The sequence below is a fragment of the Festucalex cinctus genome, chromosome 21, assembly GCF_051991245.1.
Source record: "Festucalex cinctus isolate MCC-2025b chromosome 21, RoL_Fcin_1.0, whole genome shotgun sequence".
Classification (NCBI taxonomy): Eukaryota; Metazoa; Chordata; class Actinopteri; order Syngnathiformes; family Syngnathidae; genus Festucalex; species Festucalex cinctus.
This window is the reverse complement of record NC_135431.1, coordinates 12,342,308-12,364,955: the sequence shown is the minus strand read 5'-3', so window position 1 is coordinate 12,364,955 and position 22,648 is coordinate 12,342,308. Positions and strand designations below refer to the sequence as shown.

General features: G+C 40.0%; 2 protein-coding genes across 11 annotated transcripts; one reads left to right on the top strand and one right to left on the bottom strand.

The window, feature by feature from the left end:
- Positions 1–380: 380 nt before the first annotated feature.
- On the bottom strand, positions 381–10,592 carry selenoi (selenoprotein I). Of its 3 annotated transcripts, none has more exons than XM_077511415.1 (10): positions 10,017–10,592; positions 7,603–7,671; positions 6,192–6,300; positions 6,022–6,096; positions 5,685–5,947; positions 5,493–5,601; positions 3,696–3,744; positions 3,432–3,612; positions 3,130–3,312; positions 381–1,786 (listed from the first exon to the last, which is right to left on the bottom strand). In XM_077511415.1, exons 2-10 carry the CDS (start codon positions 7,630–7,632, stop codon positions 1,679–1,681), a joined length of 1,107 nt encoding a protein of 368 aa, XP_077367541.1. In that variant the 5' UTR covers positions 7,633–7,671; positions 10,017–10,592; the 3' UTR covers positions 381–1,678. The 3 variants fall into 3 exon arrangements, with proteins under 3 accessions (XP_077367541.1, XP_077367540.1, XP_077367542.1); XM_077511414.1 differs by lacking the exon at positions 10,017–10,592 and adding an exon at positions 9,662–10,001; XM_077511416.1 differs by lacking the exons at positions 3,130–3,312; positions 10,017–10,592 and adding an exon at positions 9,662–10,005.
- Positions 10,341–22,580, top strand: agbl5 (AGBL carboxypeptidase 5). Of its 8 annotated transcripts, XM_077511407.1 has the most exons (17): positions 10,345–10,439; positions 11,615–11,740; positions 12,739–12,998; positions 13,391–13,562; positions 13,636–13,802; positions 15,284–15,461; positions 15,588–15,766; positions 15,869–16,397; positions 16,514–16,683; positions 16,752–16,887; positions 16,989–17,206; positions 18,178–18,374; positions 18,465–18,668; positions 20,212–20,336; positions 20,424–20,476; positions 20,809–20,912; positions 21,132–22,580. In XM_077511407.1, exons 3-17 carry the CDS (start codon positions 12,787–12,789, stop codon positions 21,209–21,211), a joined length of 2,724 nt encoding a protein of 907 aa, XP_077367533.1. In that variant the 5' UTR covers positions 10,345–10,439; positions 11,615–11,740; positions 12,739–12,786; the 3' UTR covers positions 21,212–22,580. The 8 variants fall into 8 exon arrangements, with proteins under 8 accessions (XP_077367534.1, XP_077367533.1, XP_077367532.1 ...); XM_077511408.1 differs by lacking the exon at positions 11,615–11,740 and having other exon boundaries at positions 10,341–10,439; XM_077511406.1 differs by lacking the exon at positions 10,345–10,439 and having other exon boundaries at positions 11,235–11,740.
- The last annotated feature ends 68 nt before the right edge of the window (positions 22,581–22,648 follow it).

Genomic DNA, 22,648 nt, shown 5'->3' with positions numbered 1-22,648 from the left:
AAGCTGTTAGACACTAGACTAAGCAACATTACCCCATCAGGTTCAAGTGCATGTGACGGCAGGTTTATCTGCTCCGTCCACTCAGTACTTTCAACACTTGCCAAATCGTAACTAATTTAATGTAATTTAGGTTTAATCCCTGAAAACCTACCAAATAAGGACCCCTCACAATACATGAAATAATGACCCATTACAAGGTTTGATTCCTGCACACTTGCCCAGTGATGATCCCATTAGTTTAGTAAATGGTGACAATGAACTCACAGGTTGTAGATCTACAGCGCCATCAGCCGACTTTCTCGGGTAATGCGGCCTCATAATTTCTAAATAATACAAACCATTGATTGCAAAAGTCAATTAAATTAAAAAAAAAAAAAATATTGACATTTTAAAGTGTTTATTTTTATGAAGTCCAACACTTCCATTTTGAGAAGCATTTACAGATATTTTCAGGAACTGATCAGGAGTATAAAGCATTGCAGGCATTTTTTCCTCCATGTTTTAATTAAAAAAAAAAAAAAAAAATAGTGGTGTCCAGTGGTCAATTAAAAAAAAAAAATCACTTTCATAGACATTTTTAAATGACATTATGGAGTGTGAATAGCACCACACAAATCAGCCATGTATTGATCACACTCGCTCATGTTAAACTTCACTATATAGACTCAATTGTGTTCATCTTGTGTAATCTTTCCTTTTCGAGATTCCCAACACATACAAACACACTATTACAGACTAACAATGTGCATCATTACATACGTTAATAACCGTAAGAAATAATAAAAGACAGACATAAATAGCACACAGACTTGAGCTTCCTCGACATGTTATGTGCTTGAAACGCATGCAGGCTTTCCCTCAACACTCATTCACCAGGCATTACTAGCCGAGCTGCAGATTAGACGGACGCACACGATCGCTGACAACACAGTCACACGTTACCATGATAAAGTTTTTGTTTTATATATGTAAAAACAACAAAAGAGGCCGGGCGGCGTGGGCTCGCTCCCCTCAGAGTGAGCCCGCTCCGTTGCGTGGCTTTTGGGGCACACTCTTCATTCAAGCGGCTGCCGTCGCCGCGGCAACAAAACCCCACAACGACAATGACGAAAAAGAACGAATCGGCGTGAAAGACACGACACTGCCTCTGCATCATCCGCGTCGGGTTGCCACCAGCGCCAAGTGGAATAAAAAAATAACCACGGCGCAGTATCCATTACTCAGGTCTACTTCCAAACAATTCCTTGTCAACGAAATCATGAATTAAAGAGTGGAATAAAACTTTGGCGTCCTGAAAATTCCATTGACAATGTGCTGTTTTCGTCAAGGCTTATTATTAATATGATTATACATTCATAATACCATAATGTGTGTGTCTGCCTGAAAGCAGACAGTGTGTATATGTGTGTATTAGCTCCCCAGCCCTTTAATGGGTCACATTTCCGTAGGAAACACACCTCAATGGCTTGTCACAGTGCACCAACCCTCCAGTGAGGTAAGCCGGAGCCCCTGGAGCCCCCCAAATCACAAAAAGAAACCAAGTTGGGTGGCTGTGCGTGTGTGCGTGCCTGTGTGTGTGTCCTTTGGGGCGTCCCTCGCTGGATGGAGAGGATACGGTTGCCACGGTGACGAGAGTGCCGTGTCGTTGAGCAGAGACAAAAGGGTTGCCGGGGGGAGTCTAGACCTCTGCTCCTTTCAAGCCGATTCGTTCGTCGTCCTGTCAGTCACTGCTGGGCTTCTTCAGGGAGAAGGCCCGGATGCCAAAATGGCCGCTGAGTTGTTGGACCTGCAACAACACAAGGAAGGAAAATTATTGACGACATGTTGCTTTAAAACTTTCCAACACTTGCCCAATAATGACCATACACAAAATATAATACATCAACACTTGCCAAATAATGATCACCACAAATGTAATACATGAACACTTGCCAAATAATGACCCCAAACTCGTATGATCTCATATGACAACTGGAGACTTGACAAAAAAATAAATAAATAAATAAATACCATCCACAAAGTAAAATTTAGAACACTTGCCAAAAGAAATGACCCGCCACAAAGTACAATACATTAAATCAACACTTGCCAAATAATAACCATCAACCAAGTATAATTCATCACCAAAAGGAGTGTGACGATATATCGATATCGCGATAAAGCGGGGAAATAGTCTTTGGCGAAGAAAACTATTTAGCTTAGTTTTTTAAATTATATATATATATATATATATATATATATATATATATATATATATATATATATATATATACACACATATATATTATATTATGTAGTTTCATTATATTTATAATTATTTATATTATTTTTATTAACATTATAATATGAATTATTTTTATTATTATGTATTTATTATTTATTTTATTATTTATTGATTGTTAATAATAATAATAATAATAATAAAATTATTATTATTATTATTAGATTAGTTCTATCGTAGATTATCGTGGATTTATTACCTGAGCAATACATCGATAATTGTGGTATCGTCATATCGTGAGATAATCGTTATCCTTGTATCGCATAGCGTATCGTAAGGTACCCACAGGTTCCCACCCCTACTTGCCAATGCCAACTAATGGCATACACTTGCCATATAATGACCCTCCACATAGTATAATAGATGAGAAACAACGCATGCAAAGTAATGACAATCAACAAAGTATAAAAAATTTACATTTGCCAAATAATGACCCTGACAACTGACCACTTGCCATATAATGACCCTCCACAAAGTATAATACATTAATACTTGCCATATAATGACTCTCTACCTGAGCAAAATAAGGCTCGCTCACAACAACTGGAGACTTGCCAATAATGACAACAACAACAAGCAAACTCCCTATGGGCTCATATCTCATGCTAAACTATAATCAGCTAGCTGGAGTCCAACTCATGACATCACTCACTAGGCCACACCCCTTAAAAGGTGCATATCCACCACAAATACTACAGTCCATATATTAAATACCTGTCATAAAACAAATACTTTGTCTTTCACAGCGATGTTAAATTTAAATGAAAAATTGACGAATATACAAATACACTACGTTCCAAACTCAAGTCTAATTGTCACAACTATAGTGCGTGCGCGCGTGCTCTCACCACCGACACGCCGTAGTGTATGTGCGCCAGCACCACGGCGGCCGTCCACAAGTGCAGCAGCAGCGTCTCGTCGGGCGCCAGGCCCGACACGGCCAGCGTCACCACGGCGGCCATGGGCAGCAGCAGCAGCCAGCTCAGCGCCTGGCAGCGCGTGTTGCTCATTTGGCACACGATCAGCTTGCACTGCAAAATGCACGCAAATTGCAAGATTTGAACTTTTAAGTGCCAAGGTAAAAATCCCGTTTGATTTGTTTGAGAGGGACAGTTGGCCAAGGTCAAGAATGATCGTGGAAGAAACCCACCGTGACATTGGCGAAGGCCGTGCCCACCATGAGGTAGTAGAGCCTGGGCTGCAGCTCCAGGATGTTGGACGGAGAGAAGAGCACCCAAACGGTGGACAGGACAAAGAGGAGCACGGGCGACAGGAAGGGCAGGAAGGCCTCGTACACGCTGCCGTGCTTCAGAGAATTGCTGCGGTACGCCCTGAGCCAAAAAAAAAAAAAAAAAGTCACGCTCACGGGAGAACTACTTGCTGATTAGCGGCGACAGCAAACAACAAAACCTACCTGAGGACGTTGTAGAGGCTCATGGGTAACGTCACCATGAAGGAACAGGCTGAAAATCATTAAACCAGAGTTGAAGGGTGAACGCAAGAGAGTGTTTCTATATTGTTTCTATGTTAGGCCTGGCAAAACATTTAGATATTTTTTTAAAAATTTTATTTTAAGCAAAGCACCCCTGGTTGAAAGTTTTATCTAAATTTACTGGGTGTTTCATTTTATTTTTTTTTACTTCTTCCTACTCCCTTTTGAACATGTAAACTGTGCTTAATAATGACTATGTATGTAAAATGTTCCTTTACATTTATTTTTTTAATGAATTCCAATATTTCTGCTACTGGTTTATATGTTCAATAAACAAACAATTTCCTAGCACGCTGTTGCGGTGACGACGAGCTGTTTGTAAAGATAAATGATCCTGTTTTTGGTCTACACCTTGGCTGTGCACACATAGAAGACCTGACCCCCCAAAAAACAAAAGAGGGTTCTTGTCCTATGTGCAAAGTACTCTAATGTGCAAATACCCCAATGTTGCCAAGGGATGCAAGGGCCCCTAAAGTGGAAGTCAAACCCCCCCAAAAAATTTTGACAATAATATCTTCTATGCAGTCCCACTAGTCTAAATACAGTATTTGGTTAATATTGCATTAGTGGAATATGAGTTAAGCAGCAAAACCCCGCAGTTTTGATCAATATCAGAAGGCAGCCATTTTGCCACTTGCTGTTGAGTGAAAATGACATCACAGTTGCTTAGGTGTCAGGTAACAACCAATTACAGCACAGCTTGAGCAAACAGGTGAGTTGGCTGAAAATGGCTGGATTTTGCTGCATAACTCATATTCCACAAATGTAATATTAACTAGAATGTCATGTTTAGACTAGTGAGGTCACATATAACATATTATTGTCAATAAATGTTTATGGGTGACTTCCCTTTCAATGGCTGCTTGTAGCTCTAGTTTATTTATTTAAACTTAACATGATGTATGATGTAAATGTACCGAATACTCTATTTTGTTTAAAAATCAAATACCTTGTGATTAACTCATTTGCTCCCAAAGATGTATTTATGTTTTTTTTTTTTTGTTGTTTTTTTTATGCTAGAGTGTAGAGCATACATAAAGCTTTGATGCAGCCTCTGAACTGGAGAGAATGACTGAAGCAATGGTAGTTACTACAAAAATGGCCAGAAGGTGGCAGCAGAGTATAAGAGATTAACCAAGGCCATGTTGCTAAAGGCTCCTTTCCACTGTTTTAAAAAAAGATTTGGGAATAATGATTAAACTTAGCTATATTCTAGCGCTAATTTCTGCAAAACAGAAACAGATAGAAATATACTTTCTTTACTGATGATAGAAGAGGCTCTAATCTTTCTTTTGGTAGGTTCCATGTTTTTATAGCAATAGAACACAATATTCTGTGGGCCTTGCAAAATGAGTCAAAATCCAGTAAAACAGCCGGGAGAGAAGGGGGTTGCTTCTGTCAAAATGGCTGGGAGTGAATGCATTAATGAAGAAAAAATGCAGTTTTTATATACAAGCTATAATTTGAACATTGTGATATCGCTTTTTATTTTTTATTTTTTATTTTTATAAATCTAACTGTCAATCTAATATCGGCCTATTCTTATTAGGAAATTATGAATGTGATTTCTTGGATTTTATTTTTCATACATTCCATCACTGGGTTTTATATGAAGTGCTGCAAATACTTTTTGTGCTTGAATAAACCTCAATGGGTTAATTGGATGCAGTTGTAATATAAACATAATAATGTTGTGTTTTATGTAGTAATGCGTCTTACCAACAATCATGAAGGTGAAAAGGTCTCTGTAGAGGAAGTGGAACAGGACAGGCTGGTACCAGGTTTCCACGCCCACCACCGCCGTCACCACGTAAACCAGAGAGATGGTCTTGAAATGAAAAACATGACTCGGGTTTCAAATGGCAACTTCCAGGATCATTTTGGTGTGATATGAAATGTTGTCACGCTCACCACTTGGCTGATGTCGTAGCCCCACGGCAGGAAAAGCACCCCCGTGTTGTACTTCTCCCAGTGCGACAAAATGAAGGAGAACAGCACCACCCAAAGGATGTAGTAAAGCGTGGCCACGCCCACGCCGGTGGCACCGCGCCCAAATATGGAGTAGACGGTGGCCACGAAGAAGATGCAGGCCCAGCTGTCCAGCCCGTGGTCAAACAGCTCCCCCAGTGGCGTGGAGGAGCTGGTGCGGCGCGCCTGCTTGCCGTCCACGCCGTCTGCAAAGAAGCTGTGTCATGATGCGTGGGAGGAAACAAACGTAGGACGAGGCGACGCCAACGCGGTCGCTCACCGAGCGTGTAGGCCAGGAAGTTGAAGATCCCCGCCGTCACCCAAACCCAGCTAGGCACGTGCGCATGACCGACAGCTGAAACCACACACGATAAGGTTGCTGCTACGTTCTTGAAATGTGTGTTATGAGATCATGTGACCTGGCATGACCATTGTTACATGTAAACACACCTGAGGCGTCAAAGTCGTAATCGTAGACGGCCAACATGAGGAAGTTGACCACCAGGAACATGAAGCCGGTGAAGGTGATGAGGTTCGGAGCCAACCACTTCGGAAGAAACTAAAATGAAAGACAAAAGGATCTTTTACCAAAAGGATAATGAATAATTAATTATTAAAATAACTCAATAATATTAGCAACTTAGTAAAAAATTAGGGCTGGGTATCAATTCTAATTTCCTCAATTGTTTCAACTTCGATTCACAAGAGTTCAGTTCGAGTCGATTTTTAATTTCTCTCGATTTGATTCAATTCAGTTCAATCCAATATTGATTAATTATGGAACGTCAATTCTTCTTAAATATCAAGGACATTAGGGGTGTTAAAAAAAATCAATTCGGCGATATATCGCGATACTACATCGCGCGATTCTCGAATCGATTCAATAAACGGCAGAATCGATTTGTTTTTTGATTTTTTTTTTTTTTTTTTTAGGATTCACACCTTGAGCATGGAAGAATGTTATATGAACGGAACATTAAGCCTTAATATTTTATTTTAATGCTGTTCAAACATGAAACAGATTACAACCTCTATAAGTCTGAAATTTCAGATAAATAAATAATACATTTTCATATAAATCTTACACTCTACAAGCTTACTGATTAGTATTTTCTAAATTTGAATGAAAAAAATCGCAACAATCGACTTATAAATTCGTATCGGGATTAATCGGTATCGAATCGAATCGTGACCTGTGAATCGTGATACGAATCGAATCGTCAGGTACTAGGCAATTCACACCCCTAAAGGACATGGTAAAAACTCCACAAACATTAAATTCCAAATTAAATTAAGTGTTACACAAACATCAACACGGATGTGATGGAAATATTTTCAGAAATCTGATTAAATAATTGTACATATAAATTGAAAAGATTCTGAGTTGGCTTAAAGTGCAACAACTCATTCATAAAATGTAAAATACTTTTAAAATCATGTGAACAGTAAACTTCAAGAAAACAGTAAGATTGAAGTAAGTTCCTCGAAAGGGAACTCGATTTCATATTATTTGATTTTTTTTTTTTTTATAACCAGCCTTAGTAAATATTATCATTGTTACTTAAAGTGTTTGCCATGTAAATTTTGTAGGCATTTTTTGCATCATATTTTCAAATTTTCAGTTTAAATTCTGTTGTCTCTTTAAATGATCTGTACAAATGCCACACAGGTGGTGTGTACAAGATATCGAGTGCCACACATGATTGCATAAGATGTCATAAGAAAGCTAATTACATGCACCCAGTTAGACAGGGGAGGCCATATTTGACAAATGCTATATAGGACATGATGCAACATTATGAAGGTGTGTCACAGAAGTGTCAGTAGATGTCGAAACGTACACGCAATTTTAGTTTCTCACCTTCACCACAAAGTTCCAGAAAGGGTGCATGACATAGACAGACAACGGATTGGAGTCCACCGCGCTGTACTGCAAACACACAACACATCACAGGACATTATCAGTGTAATTTGTCACTGTGACATGCACACACAAATACACATTGTGGTTGCCTAGGATTTATTTCATTGTGTAGTAGTCATCTCGTCTCTGACATAACAGCAATTTATAGCTTTTTTTTTCTTAATGACCCAGTTGACAATTCAGTAGACTTCATCTACAAAGAGAAGCTTTACAAGTAGATTTTGAAACGGAAATAGTCAAGAAATAACTTTTACATTACAACCTGAAGATGTGAATTGTGGTAACATTATGCTAATTACAGAAGGCAGCAGGAAGGATGAGGAAACCGCACGGTGCCACGTGATCGTACATACAAGCTCAAATTTCAGCACTAACTCACAATATCTCAATTGTTTAAAAAAAAAAAAAAAAAAAAAAAAAAAAGTTTAAAGAAGCATTTGCTCCTCAGCCCACAGGCTTTTCTGTTAAGTCAAAAAGTGTGGCGGTTAAAAAGCAAAACGGGCAACATATTTTAGGGGAAACGTAACATTTCAATGTCGGGGGAGGAAAGTCCATTTATAAAATTAACACCAACAGTATAGATTTATGTTAATTTATTAAACTAGACAAAGTGCAATTTTTGCAGAAATTGTGCAGGAATGCTGAAAAGCTGAATGCTAAGATTTAAATGAATGTGTTTATGAAGTAAATTGAAAGATAAATTACTAAAGTACTCAAATGTTGTCCAAGTGGGGTTTTGAACCCGGGTACTCTGCCGTGGAAGGCAATTGCTCTAAGCACTGAGCTAACTTCACTTGTAAAGTTATCGCTAAATAGCATATTTATTTTGAAAAGTGTCATCTGATGCTGAAAGCTAACATGCATTTAATCATTTCAGTTAAATGGATAAGGTAGTCAGTAGTTAGTAGTATACATGTATATCACTTAGCATAAACGCCATGGATATATTTTCAATGTAGCCTACAATGGTGGGATTCGAGCCCGCAACCTCCTGGTTACTGGACAATGCACTTTACCAACTGCTTCACTGACCAGTATCAGACATATGTATGATAAGTTGTACGTATGGAAGTGGGCGTAGAAAGTGGGACTTTCAATGTTTGTTCCATTGAAAATGAATGGGGATAAGTTGATATCTAACGTTAAATTGTGCGAATACTGTAAGCAATGTGAAATCAGAAGATATATACCACGGGGGTGTACATTTTTGAAGCAAGTTCAAATTTTAACGGTGTAAATCGGAAGTATTATGTGAGAGTTGTTACACAGAAAAAGTGTGGAAAATAAAAATCACAATAACATGTGGGAATGCTTATACCCACAATTAAACATTATAAAATGTAGTAATAATTTTAATTTGAGGGTTTTGGCCTGACTTCACCATTATGCTGTTTTACTTCACTTGTCACAGACTTATTTCAGCAGAAGCCTGCGCAAACTTGGTGGCAACACATACAATTCTCTGGACTGTTTCAAACCCAAACGAGAACACCATCGCCACTGTCCCATAAGACTTGGACTGACTCACTTATTTCAAGATTGCCACATGATCCTTCAAAAAACATTTTGGGCATGTTTTCCAGGATGTTGTCACGGCAAAATATCCACTGCCTAAATTTATTCTATTTATTTTTAAAAATTTTGTAGAGACAGCTTAAATTTGAACCATTGAATGTTTTTAGGTTTGGATTTTAGGCATTTTTCAATTTTGAGACACAATGTACTCAATGTGCTTCACATAATAAAAAGTAAAAGTAGGTCACTGGGAAACATTTCAGGGTGAATGAATGACAATTAGGGTAGAGCATTTACTGCTGTTAAAAGGGTCACATATTGACAGAATGGTGTCCAAAAGTGAAGCTCGATATCATGGCTATGGAATAGTTGCACAAACGGCTATGTCTAGATGTTGCAGTTTGCGAGCTGAGTTAAACCCACTCCATGAATGCATGCATAGATAGATACACATTTAGGGGCTAGCTACTTAGCATGCTACCTTGTATCTGTCGAAGCCAGCGAGTTGCTCCTGCGTGACGTATTCGTAGAGAAAAGCCATCGTGGAACAACCCGTCGCGCGACGTGATGCAACAAATAACGATTAAATTGTGCCGGGCGAACGTCCCAGGTTCAAGTTCAGCGGCCGAGGCGACGTTAAGTGATCATAGAGCGGAGCCGCCGTTGGTCACGCCGGCTGACATGACGTGAGATCGGAACACTCGGTGGCCGCTCCTCCTTAGAAAGAGGGCGACACCTCACCAGTGAGTTGAGCTCACTAGCGACACCTGTAGCCCGGATGACCATAGTAACCCATTCATTTCTGTTGCAACTTGCAACGCTCACCACTCACCAACCTTTTTGAATTCATTTTGAGAGCTACTTCTTGCTGATTAATGCGAAGGGTTACCATTTCGATTTACACCTTTTAAACAAACACTTGCTCAAATCCTTCTTTTCCTTATGGCTTTTTATCCGCAGGAAAGAAACAACCGCAAAAGACAACATGCAGACTCCATTAATATTTAATTCATTTTGGCTACAGAATAACATCGAGAACGAGTAAGCGGTATCCAGCGCAGAGTTGCGTGGCCGAAGAGTGTCACTCTAGTTACCATGGTAACCGACCTTCACACAGTGCAACGTTTTCGCGTGTGGCTCGTAACGTCACTAAACGTGGTCACATCAGAGGAAACTGTCACGTTGGTTAACAACAGACTAGAATATCGATGACCCCCACCCTATCTAGATCCTGACATGAAAAACTTCCCCTGACAAAGGTGAGCACAATTTTAAATAGCCCAAACTTATCAAAACATACGAACTCAAAATAACAAAATGATTTAAAACAACAACGTAAAATAATCAATATTTCGCTACAGTCATAAACATAAACACGGTTAACGAGTCCGGACTTAAACCCGCGTATTTGTTTTAACAAAAACACATGAACGCTTCATTGCCGACCTTAAAAGTTATCATATTTCCATGATGTCTATGAACGCAACACACGTCCGCGCATTGATAAAAACAGGAGCTCTGTGGGGGAAAAAAATGGAAAATAATAGGTTACGTCACTAATACGTCACACGCCCTACCGGGATGCAAAATCTAGTTGCACCACGAGGACACAAACTATATATATATATATATATATATATATATATATATATATATATATATATATATATATATATATATATATATATATATATATATATATATATATATATATATATATATATATATATATATATATATATATATATATATATATGTGAAATGTTATCAAACTTGACTTGACTCATTCGTTGTCTTGATCAGATTTGGTCGTTACTCCTGACTCGTGCCTAATTCTAGATGAGTTTGCACTTGCAGTAACACTTGAACCGCAAAATTCCGCGATATAGCAACAATTGTTGCTACAGCGAACCAGCAAAAAGCGAACCAGCAAAAAGAAAAGAGTGACATGGTGAGGAATTAATGTAGTTTTAAAATGTTTTTTGAGGGAACAATAACACAAATACATGAGGTCAGTGAACGCATCATAGAAGTCTTGATATTTTCATGAGTTCTTTGAACGCTTCATGCATAGCGACCAACTGAAGAGTTAAAAGGGGGAAAAAAGAAAGACGGCGACATGATATCAAAGCATACAGATTTCGATCGAAGGCATAATCAATAAGGTCGACATTTAGTAATGCTGCTCCCAGGATACGTTCGAGCTAATATCCAGCAAGGAGAAGACACGCTGTGAATTTTGGAGCGAAGCGACCGTCTTTTCTTCCTAGCAACGACCGCTAATTCGGTAGCTAAATTGTCCCCTGTGGCTTAGTAACGTCAAGGTGGCGTTCAGGAACCAAACAACGTGAACGTTGCATCCATGTAGAATGTTTAATACTCTGACTGGATGAAAATCAAACCCTCTTTTCCTCCTGCCTGGCGGATGTGACAGCGCGAGGTGCTTGAAATCCCCATCCCCGATGCCTGAGCCTGTTTTGTGGGTCAGCTGTTCGTCGTGGTGGCGGCGGTGGGACCGAACTTGAGCCATTTTTGTCTCCTCGTGGATAAATATGAACTGGTTAGTTCGAAAAAAATCACACTTTCAAAAATCACATTTTCATACATTTAGGCCACAGGTAACAGTTAAATGTGTCATTTATTATTTGGTCTTGGTCGCAGTTTTCTCTCCTGCCTCTGGGTGTCGCTGTTATCTGTTTATATAGTTACGCCCACACACTGATTCAAAGTATGATCAAATAGCATAAAAAATGCATGTTAGAAATGTTTTAAGTTTGTCTTTGTCACAGTTAGTTTAAAATGAGAAAAGAAAAAAAAAACATCGAAATAGTCCAAATAAAATCATTATAATTTTAGAATGATGTTGGGAAAACGATACAATTGTACGCCCCGAAGAAAGATTTTGAGAATTTTACAATCATTTAACAGAAATGCCTTTTTTAATGCAAGAAAACCTGTATTTTGCAAGTAAGTGTGTGTAATATGAGTAACAGTAATAACTACAAAAAAAAGTTGTAAAATTGCAACAAATTATGCTGCAATTTATTCTGAGAGAAGAACCCTGCAACATTTCAAAAGTAATGCTGGAAAAATTTAAATAGTATAGCTGATGCTTTACAAACATAATTTAATGAGCAAGAAAAAGTTTTTACAAAAAATTAAAAGTGCAGTTGCCCTGCAGTTGACTGGCAACCAGTTCAGCCCGCCTACTGCCTGAAGCCAGCTGGGATAGGCTCCAGCACCCCCTCGACCCTTGTGAGGATAAGCGTCTAAGAAAATGGATGGATGGAAAATGCAGTAACTGATGGATGGTACTATGGTACTAGTGGCACGTGGGCTCCCTCTAGTGGTATGCAATTGAATCACTTAAATATTTGGCCTACTGTATTTTAATGTTGGTCATTCTGCAGACACTTGGAGAGCTAATCTTTTTTTGAGGTGGTACTTGTAAAAAGGTTTCTATACTGTGTCATACGTCAAGGTCAATCCTCAAAGCGTATTCCTTCTGGAACATCCATTTACTTTCCTTTTCTGTATTTTTTTGATCGGGTTCATCAGGTTTTGTGGCATGTGAACGCGTACTAGGAGGAAAGTGCCCTCTCGGCCATGGAGGTTCGCTTTGGCAACATCGTGTTCAGCTCCAAGTTCGACTCGGGCAACCTGGCCCGTGTGGAGAAGGTGCACAAGGGCACGCCGATTCCCTTTAATGATGGCCCTCCTCCTGGGGGGGCCACTTCCACCTCCAACTTTCCCGACTACGAGTTCAACGTGTGGACGCAGCCCGACTGCGCCGGCACAGAACAGGAGAACGGCAACAGGTGACTAGACTCAATAAAGTTATATGGTAAATTAAGTGGGAAAATTACAGGAAAATGTTATAAAGTTACCACAAAACAGGTGTAATATTTCAAGACATAAATGTAAATTAAATTGTTTTAATCATACTATTTTTTAGATGTTATTTTGTTACAAAATGGTATATTTCACTCCCCAAAAATGTATTTCAGGAAAAAATCTCAATATTTTTGTAAAAAGTCAAAATCTTAGCTACAATCCATCTGAATAAAGTCATGACACTAATAAAATTAATTTGTTGGTAAAAAGTTGTAATTTTAAGAGAGAAAAAATATAATTGTAGTATGACAATGTTGTAATTTTGTGAAAGACATCTGTTATATTTGTTCAATAAATATTTTTGTGTACGTTTGAGGTCGTGGTTTCACTTCAGCGTGTATGGCGCGGCGCCTGGAAGGCTGCTAAAGATCAATGTGATGAACATGAACAACCAGAGGAAGCTTTACAGTCAAGGCATGGCACCCCTCGTACGGACTTTCCCCGGGAAAGACAAGTGGGAGCGGGTCCGAGACAGACCCATCACTGAGGTACCAAACACGGCTACCAAATACTCACATTATTAATATTACTAACACGGCTTTTGCGCTTTTCATTCCTCAGATTGTTCGCAACCAATTCATCCTGTCTTTCACTCACCGTCTGCTGGAGGTTCGAGGAGCCACCACCTTCTTCTCCTTCTGCTTCCCTTTCTCGTACGCCGACTGCCAGGAGATGCTGCAGCGGCTGGACGACAGCCACCGCGACTCCGCACAGCTCGGCCCCGCCAGGTAAACACATCAAACTCAGAACTTAAAAAAAAAAAAAAAAGGAAAAGAAAAATATAGAATGTACTTTTCTGCGATTGTCTGGCAACCAGTCCAGAGTGTCCCCCCCCCCTACTGCCCAGAGCCAGCTGAGATAGGCGCCAGCTCCCCCCACGCCCCTTGTGAGGAATAAGCGGTGGATGGATGGATGGAGAATGTCATTTTAAGAATTTTTTTTCAAGTGAAGTCATAATTTACAAAAAAAGAAAATCTTGGGAGAAAAAAAAGTTAGTTTTCTTTAAAAAAAAAAAAAAAAAAAAAAAAAAAGTTGGTTTTGTGTGTTTGTATTATTTTGCGTGGGAAACAATTACATCACAAAATAAATAACTATTAAATTAAGATTGTAATTTTTGACCAAAAATCAATAAATAGAAAGTAATATCAGCAGAAGTAATATATACTTTTGTGAAATTAATGTATATCTACATTATTTATTACAAGTTAAAATGCCACCTACCCCCTGCCCCCGAAAAAAAAATTGATGTAGTTCTTAAAGTTCACAAACTCATGGTTTTCCTTAAAAAAAATTAAAAAAATAAATAAAAAAAATCCAGTTTTGTGTTTGTAATGCTTTTGAGGAAAAAAAACATGAATTAGAAAAAAAAAAGTTGTAATATTTTGTATGGGAAAAAATGTTGATCAAAAAAATGTTGAATGAGATTTTTTTTTTTTTTAATAAATAATGTCTTTTTACAATTAAAAAAAGAAAATAGTTGTAATTTTGAGAGGAAGTATCGTAAATTCATTGAGAAATATTGGTTTAAAAAGTCCTGTCAGAGTAAAGGAAGTTCTATTTCGTCCCTCCTGATTATGTTTTGGACAAAAAAAGTTTATTTTTTATTTTTTGTCAATTCGAGTCAATTTTACAAAAAAAAAAAAAGAGAATTAAGATGTAGTTTGATATTTTTTTCCCAGTTTTAAAAGTTTTAAAGTGATACTTCACTTATTTAGCCCATTATAGCAATAAAAAGTTAATATTTTGTCTATAATTAATTTGATACTTTCATTATTTTTCACGTACAATTAGTACCTTTAAAAACACATCTGGCAACTTGCTGTCAACTGAAAATGACATAACAAGTGCTCAGGTAACCAATCAGCTCACCCTGTTTTGTAGGTTTGGTCATGTGACATTCACAAGCTGAGCTGTGATTGGTTACCTGAGCCCCTGTGATGTCATTTTCAGTCGAAAGCAAGTTGCCAAATGTGTTTTAAAGGTACTAATTGTACATGAAAAATAATGAAAATATAAAATTTATAAATATATTAAAAATGGCTAAATAAGTAAAGTATCTCTTTAATTTTACAAAACAATATTTTTGTATATTTTGTGACGAAAGTCATAGTTTCTGAAACTGCCTTTTCAAAGATGTAAGTTTAGGAAAAATGTCTGAAATGTTTTGAGATAAGAAAAATGGTCCGGATGTCCCGTGTGTGCGTATCAGCCCCCCAAGCGAGGTGTACTACCGGCGTGAGCTGCTATGCCGCTCCCTTGACGGCAACCGTGTGGACCTCCTCACTGTGACCAACTGCAACGGCATGCGGGACGAGCATGAGCCTCGGCTACCGCACCTCTTCCCCAGCGCTGACATGCCTCGACCTCACTGCTTTGACAACAAAAAGGTACAAATATGTAGAGGTGCCAAATGTCCGGACCATTTGTGGCCTGTTGTATGATTGTATTGCTCCATCCTACCCCTTCGCAACACTCCCATTTTTATCGTGACTTTTCAATATGCCTGCTATCAGGTGTTCTTCCTAAGCAGCCGCGTGCACCCCGGAGAGACGCCATCTTCCTTTGTCTTCAACGGCTTCCTGGATTTCATCCTGCGGAAAGATGACCCACGAGCTCACACGCTCAGAAACATGTTCGTCTTTAAACTCATCCCCATGCTCAACCCGGACGGCGTCGTGCGAGGCCACTACAGGTCAGAAGAATGAACCAAACGGCAATGGGTTGTAGTTTTATGCTGAAATTGGTCATGTGAAAGTGATTTCATAAAGTAAAACCTGTTGTTTTTGATGTGGAGGACCGATTCACGGGGCTTGAACCTGAACAGGCAGTACATGAATCCCAGCCCCGAGCTGCACCCGTCCATCTACGCCGCCAAATCACTGCTGCTGTACCACCACTTGCACAACCGCACCGCGCACAAAGCGCAACCAAGTGCGCGCCCATCACAAGCTCCTCCCCTTCAGCCCAGTGAGGCCGCCGGTCAGCACGAGGTTCCTGCCCTCACCGCCCTGGAAGTCAGCCTGAACCAACGCAACGCAGCGAAAGACGCGACTCCCCCGCAGCCGGTGGTCACCATGGTGACGGACGAGAACGGCTGCGACGTCAGCAGCTCCTCTGAGATCGCCACGACCGCCGTGCCGCCAGACGGGGCACCGAAGCCACCTAAAGAAGGACCAGCAACACTACTGGACGCAAAAGAAAAGGAGCAGGAATTCATTGCGCCAAAGGATGGGGGAGTGGCCTATTATGTGGACTTGCACGGACACGCCTCCAAGCGGGGCTGCTTCATGTATGGAAACAGTCTGCCTGATGAGAGCCAGCAGGTAAATGAAACATTTTTCCGAGCCCATTTTTATTGTAAAGTACAGAGAGGCCGATATTTTTTGGGGGCCAAACCGATATTTGGAGCCAAGTGTTGTGGTCCTTCTTGTGTGCACAGGTGGAGAACGTGCTATACCCGAGGCTGATCGCCATCAACTCGCCACATTTTGACTTCCTGGGTTGCAACTTCTCTGAGAAGAACATGTACGCGAGGGACAAACGCGACGGCCAATCGAAGGAAGGCAGCGGACGGGTCGCCGTTCACAAAGCCATCGGCATTCTGCACAGGTAAAAAACATGGATGACGTCATAATCATTTAGTTAACAAAATTAGTATGTCTTCGATGTTGTGGTAGCTACACGTTAGAGTGCAACTACAACACGGGAAAGGCTCTGAACCCCATCCCAGCGGCGTGCCATGACAACGGGCGGGCCACGCCCCCTCTGATGCCTATGTTCCCAATCAAGTACACTCCGGAAATCTTCGAACAGGTACAGTAGGTGGCGCTCGTGTAGCATTATGACAAAAAACTGATTTTAAAAAACTCTTTCATATTAATTCATGGTTTATTTGCGACTGTCGCCTCCACCAGGTGGGGCGCGCCGTGGCCATTTCGGCACTCGACATGGCCGAGTGCAACCCGTGGCCGCGTCTGGTGCTGTCGGAGCACAACTGCCTGGGCAACCTGCGGGCGTGGGTGCTCAAGCACGTCCGGAGCACCAAGTCCCCGAGCTTCCACATCAGCGCCCTCCCGCCAAACAACAAGGCACATCCCCACGGAAAGGCGTCGCCGCCCAAGACCTTACTCAAGTGAGTTTTTGCACAATTAATTCCCAACTCTGCGTCATTTATGTTTTTTTATGTTTATGTATGTATGTATGTAGTTCACTCATCAAATGAAAAACAGTATCAGCTGGTGGACCTTGTGTAATAAATATTACAACAAATACATTTTAATTTTCTATTCTAGACCAATGTGCGACAGTTTAGCTTAATGCTAACAGATATTGTGAATTCCATAGGCAGGCTAATTGAAAATAGCATTTATGTTATGGTAAGCAGAAATCTGTGAAATCTGTGAATCAACTTTACATTTTCACATTTCAACTCATTTTTCTGATATTAATGATAAAAATGTAGAGCACAAGTTTGTCAGCGCTAAATTTTTTTGAGAATAATTAACTCATTCACTCTCAGCCATTTTCACTGAAGCAACCATCTTCAATCCCTGCTGTTTTACTGGATGTTGATGATTTTGCAAGGCCCGCAGCATATTGTGCTGTATTGCTATAAAAAAAACATGGAACCTACCAAAACAAACATTAGTCTCTTCTTTCATCAGAAAAGAGAAAGTACATTTCTATCTGTTTCCAATTTGTAGCAATTAGCATTAGAATATAGCTAAGCTCTATTGTTATTGACAAAACGGCTTAGAATTGTGGGGAAATCAGCTACTTTTCAACCCTGGTTGATCTCTTATACTCTGCTGCCACCTGCTGGTCGTGTTTGTAATAACTACCATTGCTTCACCCGTTTTCTGCAGTTCAGAGGCCACATCAAAACCTTCTGTATGCTCTAGCATAAAAAAAAACAAAAAACGTAGAAATACATCTTTGGGACACAAAACATTTAAAATAGAACGTATTTATATGTGCTTGGGAGCAAATGCGTTTAAAAAAAAATATATTTTTTTTAAAATAGTGAATTGGGAGTTATTCTGAACACAGCCAAAATGTTGTACACACTTTTAAAACCCGTATGTGTGGGTGATGGTGTGGCAGCGGTCTGAGCGGCCCGCCGCCCGAGGGGTCCTTCGAACGGGTGCGCTGCAACAGCCCGAGCAGCAACAGCCCGACGCCCTCCCCCAAGACGCCCAACACGCCGAGCTTCAATTTCGTGTGCCCCCCGCCGCGGGCGCACCCGCAGAAACACGGCGGCGGCGGGGGTCGAGGCTCCAAGTCCGCTGGCCCCGTAAAAGGTACGTTTGTTTTCTTGTCTCTTGAATGACAAATTGCACGGCCCCCAGCATGCCCACCCCACCTCCATTCCACTCCCGCATGTTTGTCAGCAGGTGTGTCTGTCCCCGTAGACACCAAAACTGCGGAGAAGAGACGCCCGCCTCCTCACCACCACCGCGCCGTCCTGCGTCCCCCCGGCAACAGCCACGCACCTGCCCACCCGCCTCCGCCACCCTCGCCCCCCCGTTCCTCCTCCTCCTCGTCTTCGGCGTCGTCGGTGTGCGCGGCGACGGCGGTCTCGTCAAGCATGGCAGGTGTGTACTCCCTCCGGTCCCTGAGCCTGTCTGCACTCCTGCCCTCCCTTGCAGGCGCTGCCCCGACCCGGGCTGACCTCCAAGCTCGGCCCACGCTTCCTGCAGGGGTCACCGCCTACCAACAACTCCCCCGCTAGGGAAACCAAGGACTAAATTATTGAGTCAGTTATTAATCATTTAACGTTCTCTACTGTTCCCATCGTCACTGGTGCTAACTACCATATTAGTAGATAACCATCTACTAGCAGCTAACTAAGGACCAACACTACTTGAAAATGCAAATACAAAACACAACCTTTAATGAACATGTTGAGTGTTCATTTTTGAGCAGCGGGACGTAAAATTTAATATTTCAAGGCGTGTGAAAACTTGAATCAATATTTTATTGACTGAAATGTTAGAATTTTGAAGTAGTGATATATGAGGATACAGTAAGCATTTGAAAAAAAATATTTTAATTGAGACATTTCAACAGATTTTTTTTTTTAAGTTGTGGATTTACTATTTACATCTAAAGCACTTGAGATTTTCTTTCAAATAGGAAGTGCTGCATTATTTTAGTAGTAGTAGTAGTAGTAGTAGTAGTAGTAGTAAGACCTTGAGCTACCCGAGCTCTTGTGACTGAATTAACGTTTTTTTGCAAATTGTAAACCTTTTTTTTTTTTATTTTACTTGATTGACTGTTACCGTCTAAAAATAAACTTTGTTGTTTGGCAGGTTGGTTCAAGTAACAACACAAACTTATAATGTTAAAAATAATGGTTGTACATGTTTCATATACTGTAACAGAAACAATACATTTTTATTCATTATAACTAAGTACTTATTTGTATTTTGTGGCCTCTTTTGTGTCAATGTTGACATTGTTAGCTTAGCATACATGCTAAATTAGCCTGTCGTCCATACTGTAGCCCACTGTCTATAAAGTGCTGTGTGATTGTTTGGGAAAGCAGCTATTTAAATTGCACTAATATAAGAAGTTATGTTTATGTTAAATGCTGGGTTCTATTTGTAATGTCATATTTTGCTTTAAAACATATGCATTTAGATATACAGTTTTTGTTTTGTCTTAGTTAGGATTTAGCTTCGATAAATCCATGTTGAAATTGTAATGGTGTTTGTCATCTTAGTGTATGTCGTTGATGTATAGCATATGGAATTGGTTATAAACATCAGATGAAGTTGGGCCGCTTCTATTTTTGTAGTCTACAGTTAAAAGTTTAGACATCCGGATCTAAGTAAAATGTAGTGATGTGAGTATGGGACAAAGACACGGGAGCGGGCAGCCATCTTACAGGCATACACTACATTGTGGGACTTGTTAGCTAAGCTTGTTATTGAATTTTCCAAATAGCTACTTGGACTCAACACTTTTTAACATAACGTAAAACAGTTTTGTGCCTTTTCCTCTGTGTGGTGCTAATCGTCACTAACAGATGACTGGAATGTTCATTTGTGCTAATCATCAACAAAATAAAGATCACATGTTTGCGAAGCATCTGACTCCCACTTTGTTGGCTTTTGACTTTACGTGTGTGCTTAGCAGGTCTGGGCAGTGCAGACTTCCGTGCAGGCTCATCTGAGGCCTGGTCCAAACCAGTTTTACCCGCCCGTACCGGACGAAGCGGAAGAGGAAACCGAAACGCCGGCCACCGTGTCACCGCAACGGTCAGCCTCCATTGTATACATTTAAATTGATATGTAAATTGCATGTTTTTTGATTGAGTTTTTATTTTTTGTCTCCGTCTGTCATAGACGACTAAAGAGTGTGGGCCTGAGCACATCCTGGCCTCGGTCAAAATTAGCAAGTGAGTCACAAAATGTGGTTTTGTTGTCTTTATTACACTACTCACAAAAAGGTTTGGATATTGGGTGAAATTTCAGGATGAACCTAAAATGCCTTACTTAGTACCTCCACAGGCGAACTTAATTTGACCTTTACTTTTTTTTTTTTTTTTTGCTGTTCTCTAACGAGCTGAATGGCAAAATTCACAATGTCTACACCTTTCTGTGGTTCTTCCAGTCTCCTTATGCTGATGACCCTAAAACAAATGTCAAGAATCAAAATGCACGGCAAAATTTAGGTCAACTTCAAAATGTATGTCGGACCGTCGTTGACTTAACTTTGTCGTCCACGCAGGTGCGAGATACAACCACATGTAGGCGTACGCAACAAGAAGGCGGGGGCGTCCGACGGTGCCGGAGTGCGTCTCGGTAAAAGCCGCCCAAATGGAATCATTCAAGGTAACATCGTGATCCTCATGGTTTGATAGCATGATGACCAGTCGTGGGAAATACACCATTATAACATAATTGCAGTTGAGTGTCCCCTTTCATTACACCCCTGGTAGCTATTGCAGTGACCACTTTTGTTTTTTTCCTTTATAACTTGTGTATAATAATGCCTTTCATTTAAGGTGGTGGTGATGTTGTTTTTTTGTGTGTTTTTTTTGTGCCCTGCAGTAGCGGATGAAGAGCGAAGTAAGCAAAAGACGAGTAAATCTCTCAAGAGGACTACCGGCCGAGGCCGTGTTGTGAAATAGCGCCCCCTGTGCCGACATCTGGGAAATGCATATTTCCTCAACAATCCGTGGGTTGACGCATCAGAAAAATAATCCTAACTCTGAAACCGAGAGCTGATTCACCTGTTCCTAATTAAGTGGCCAGTGAGTGTTGTATATATCCATATTATTGAGTGCAATCGTATTGTTGTCAGGTCCAAGTGCCTTCACCAGTGTATAAGCAAGTGGAGATTACCTTCATATCACATTTCTGTACCTTCACAAAACGCTATACTGTGACACCCGCACACATACAAATACACTGGTACCTTGAGTTATGAGTGCCCCGAGTTTTTCTAGTTACAAGCAATAAATTGCTAGGTTGATTTATTATTATTTTTGCTTTGTTTTGCAAGTGAGCTTCAGATAAGATGCTGCTCGAATGGAAACAAAAACAAAAAAAGCACTCAAGATGTTTAGAATGCCATCATGTGTGGAAGGAGAGCCACACTTTCAACATTTTAAAGTTTATTTTTAAGACCAGCCAATTTAATTGGCCAAAATTAAGCTCTTTCAAAATCTGTAAGTCATTTGTTTGTTTTTTTGTTTTGTTTTTTTAAAAGCACGTTAAAGATAACGACATTGAAACCAACGCCCCACCTAAAAAATGACAGAAAATATGCCGAGTTTAACCACCTTTTCTCTGTAAAGTTAAATACTAAAGGACTGTAAATCCATATTATATAAAAATCAATTCATATCTTTAGTGTTGTTATGAGACCAAACAAAATCATTGGATATCTTTATATTCATAATATACACACGTAAGGAGTAGCTACAGGCCGCAGCTCTCACCCAGTGCTCATATGCAGACGAACTGACCAAGTTGGGCCAACCCGACTCACTAGGCCACACCCCTTCAAAAGCGCACTAATGCAGTAATGACTTTTTTTTTTTTTTTTTTTTAATAAATTAAAAATAGTTTAGTTTGTCAAATATGTATCAAAACGTGTTTTCCTTGGAGACTGGAACGGATTGACATTTCAATTAATTTCAACTGAGTTACGCGCTTGGTCAAACTCATAAGTCAAGATATCGCGCACACGTTTGACTAACGAGCACCTTGTTAACTAACCTCATTCTGTAAGATGTTGCCTATAAGAAGAATTCACTTTGATGCTGCTCCTTTATACATATACATGTTGGATGTTGTATAGCAGATTGCGTGTTTTCATAGATTTCGGCGTTCCGTTCGACCAACAACCGCCGAAAACTTTCAAATAAGTTTTAGATGCTTGCTTGAACTTTGTTCGTCCTCCTATGATTAAGTTTAATAAAGCCACGTCACATGTAATGTCTTCTCTTTGGACCAATGTGTTAAATATTATGCTATAAAAGTATTCTGTCACCATCACGTGTATGTTGTTATTTTACTGTGACTGCATTGTACACTAAATGGACAGGAGTCATTCGATTTTA

Excerpts from the sequence above, each read along its gene's own strand:
- agbl5 (XM_077511408.1), top strand. The coding sequence starts at position 12,787 with ATGGAGGTTCGCTTTGGCAACATCGTGTTCAGCTCCAAGTTCGACTCG. Across the intron at positions 15,767-15,868 it reads GTCGTGCGAGGCCACTACAG|GACCGATTCACGGGGCTTGA; the intron begins GTCAGAAGAATG and ends TTTGATGTGGAG. Across the intron at positions 20,477-20,808 it reads GCCTCGGTCAAAATTAGCAA|GTGCGAGATACAACCACATG; the intron begins GTGAGTCACAAA and ends TCGTCCACGCAG.